The 3,250-nt window shown below is 40.0% G+C and overlaps 1 protein-coding gene across 1 annotated transcript; it reads left to right on the forward strand.

The window, feature by feature from the left end:
* Positions 1-630: 630 nt before the first annotated feature.
* LOC100470484 (olfactory receptor 52R1) lies at positions 631-1,584 on the forward strand. The gene has a single exon (XM_002931295.4). It carries the CDS (start codon positions 640-642, stop codon positions 1,582-1,584), a length of 945 nt encoding a protein of 314 aa, XP_002931341.4. The 5' UTR covers positions 631-639.
* The last annotated feature ends 1,666 nt before the right edge of the window (positions 1,585-3,250 follow it).

Raw genomic sequence — 3,250 nt, forward strand, 5'->3', positions numbered from 1 at the left:
CTAAAGATAATAGGTTTAATTACAGGTGTACAATCATCAGTCAGTTATCCTCCAGCCCAAATTCTCCTGGTAACTCCTAGAGGCAAAGCTAACTTAACATCACTACATACCTTGCTATGAGCCTTTAAGCCAAAGTGTTTTCCAAACTGGCTTCCTACCCTGAAAAGTTGCCTAAGAGGCTTAAACGAAGGGCTGGAAAGAATCTATGGGAAAGGTTAAACAAGTCAGTTAGTTCTGAAGGATAGGAGGGCAAGATTGACTATTACTGACATTATTTGTCAGGATAGTTTTCCCTTAGCTGACTCTACTTTCAAGGAAAATATTGATTCTTCAACAAAAATCACACTTGCAGCTAGTATGCTTTGATTCCATTCTGAATGACATAAATATGAATGAGGAATGAAGAGTAGCANATTCTGAATGACATAAATATGAATGAGGAATGAAGAGTAGCAACACTTTATGTTGCAAAAATTTATTTATTAAAACACTTGAAATTCTTCCAGTTTACTGTTAAGCCCAATTGCCCTATTATTCAGTTGAACCTTTCAAAATATAAAAAATAGCAATAATTACTTATTTGATTATTCTCACCTACAGAGAGTAGATTACAATGGAGAACAAGTTAACCTTTCTGTGATGCTGGCCTCAGGAAATACCTCTTCACATCCTCTATTCTTCATCCTACTTGGGATCCCAGGACTTGAGAATTACCACTTTTGGATTGCCTTTCCTCTCTGTGCCATGTATCTTGTGGCTATAGTTGGCAATATCATTGTCCTTCATATAGTCCGAACTGACCACACTCTGCATGAGCCCATGTACCTCTTTCTAGCCATGCTGGCTATCACCGATCTGACCCTCTCCTCTTCCACCCAACCTAAAATGCTGGCTATACTCTGGTTTCACGCTCATGAGATTGAATACCATGCCTGCCTCATCCAGGTCTTCTTCATCCATGCCTTTTCTTCTGTGGAGTCTGGGCTGCTCATGGCTATGGCCTTGGACCGTTATGTGGCTATCTGCTTCCCACTCCACCACGCTACTATCCTAACCCGAGCTGTGGTGGGTAAACTGGGAGCAGCTGTGATGATGAGAGGGTTGCTGTGGGTGAGTCCCTTCTGCTTCATGGTCTCTGGGATGCCCTTCTGCCCCAACCACGTCATTCCCCAGTCATACTGTGAGCACATGGCTGTGCTGAAGCTGGTGTGTGCAGATACTAGAGTCAATCGTGCATATGGGCTCTCTGGGGCCTTCTTTGTGGTTGGCTTTGATATCATTGTCATCAGTTTATCCTATGTGATGATTCTGAGAACTGTTCTGAGGTTGCCCTCTGATGAAGCCCGGCTCAAGGCTTTTGGCACATGTGCCTCCCATATCTGTGTCATCTTGGCTTTTTATATCCCAGCCCTCTTTACCTTCCTCACCCACCGCTTTGGACGTCATGTGCCCCGAGTAGTACATATCATGTTTGCTACTCTCTATCTACTGGTACCTCCCATGCTCAACCCCATCATCTACGGAGTTAGAACCAAGCAGATCAGGGACAGAGTTATTCAAGGATGTTGTGGAAAAGATCCCTGAGCCAAGGGTCATGGGATCACAACCAACCCCACTGCCACTGATCTGAGATCATCGCATATTAGCACAAAGTCATCTCTGTGATACGAATGGATAAAGATGTGGTCCATATATACAATAGAATATTACTCAGGCATCAGAATGGATGAATACCCACCATTTGCATCGACATGGATGGAACTGGGGTGGATTATGCTAAGTGAAATAAGTAAAGCATCAAAAGTTACCATATGGTTTCACTCATATATGGAACATAAGGAATAGAGTGGACGAGCACAGGGGAAAGGAGGGAAAACTGAATAGGAAGAAATCAGAGAGGGAGACAACCATGAGAGACTCTGGACTCTGTGTTACAGAAAGAGGGTTACAGAAGGGAGGGACGTGAGGGGGTGGGGTAGCCGTGTGCTGGGTATTAGGGAGCACATGTTGCAATGAGCACTGGGTGTTGTATGCAACTAATGGATCGTTGAACACTACAACAAACACTTAGGATGTAGCATATTGTGGCTAACTGAACAGAATAAAAAAGTCATGTCTGTGAACAAAAGGCCCAGAGGTTAGCAACCCTACAGAACAAAAGGAACAATTTTCAAATCGCCCAGAACAAGAGATTTCTGAGAGATGTGATTGATCATAAATCCTGAGTTGACCAAAGTTTCTCATCATAATGAAACAGTAAAAAATATGTACACCATTCAAATCAGTGAAGATTTGAACAGAATGCCATCTTCCACAGACCACTAAGTTGAAAATGATCTTTACCCTTTAGGACAAGTCTAAGTTGCTATGCCTTGTTAAAAAGGACATTAGAAATTTCCACCAAAACAATTATAAAGTACATGCATTTTTCTATCTTGGAATCTCTTTATTAAAATAGAATTTGTGGGGGAAAAGTACAAAGACATGTATAGATTCATTATTTATATAACCAAAACCAGGAAAATGCATGTCTTGATCTATATGAAGAATGAGCCATTGAATATCATGTATCATTTAACTAACGTATTTGAAAAGAACATGTAAAGATGTGAAAATGATCAATACAGAATAGTATGGAAAAAAGAAAAAGAACGTCTGCCCATAAGGATGATACCAATTCTAAAAAGAAATACATAGGCATAGAAAAATATTCCGGGAATACATCTAAATGCTAATAAATTGCAACTCAATACTGAGACTTGTGGTATTTTAATTTTCTTTTTGCACTTTCATGTATTTTTAAAAATTATCCTTCATTGAGGAAGTAACTTTAGTATGAGAAAAAAATAATTCAGACCAGAACAGAAGTGTACAAAAAAGGTTAATTCAGTGCCAAAGCCTAGGGAAATGGAGGAGGCAGTCAGAGAGGATGAAGGACTCCAAAATACAGCAAGTTCCAGAAAAGCTTGAAAATCTCCATGAAAATTGCTGCCAGAATCACAACTTTTTGAAACTGGTAACAGGGAGCATTTGGTAGGGTTTGAGTGTTGGTCTCTCCTTCCAGAAATTGCCTGTTCCCTGATGGCAATGGATTGCACAATGAAGAAGTTTTGGGAAAAAAGTGAAAAAGGCGATTCTCTTCTGAAGATAGTTATATTGTATGATTAAAGGTAGTGAGCAAGTCACTAGAAGTTTGAGGATTTGTCAAAATTTAATTTCCTTTTCAATTAAAATGCTAAGCTGTTTTAGA

The sequence above is a fragment of the Ailuropoda melanoleuca genome, unplaced genomic scaffold, assembly GCF_002007445.2.
Source record: "Ailuropoda melanoleuca isolate Jingjing unplaced genomic scaffold, ASM200744v2 unplaced-scaffold10786, whole genome shotgun sequence".
NCBI lineage: Eukaryota > Metazoa > Chordata > Mammalia > Carnivora > Ursidae > Ailuropoda > Ailuropoda melanoleuca.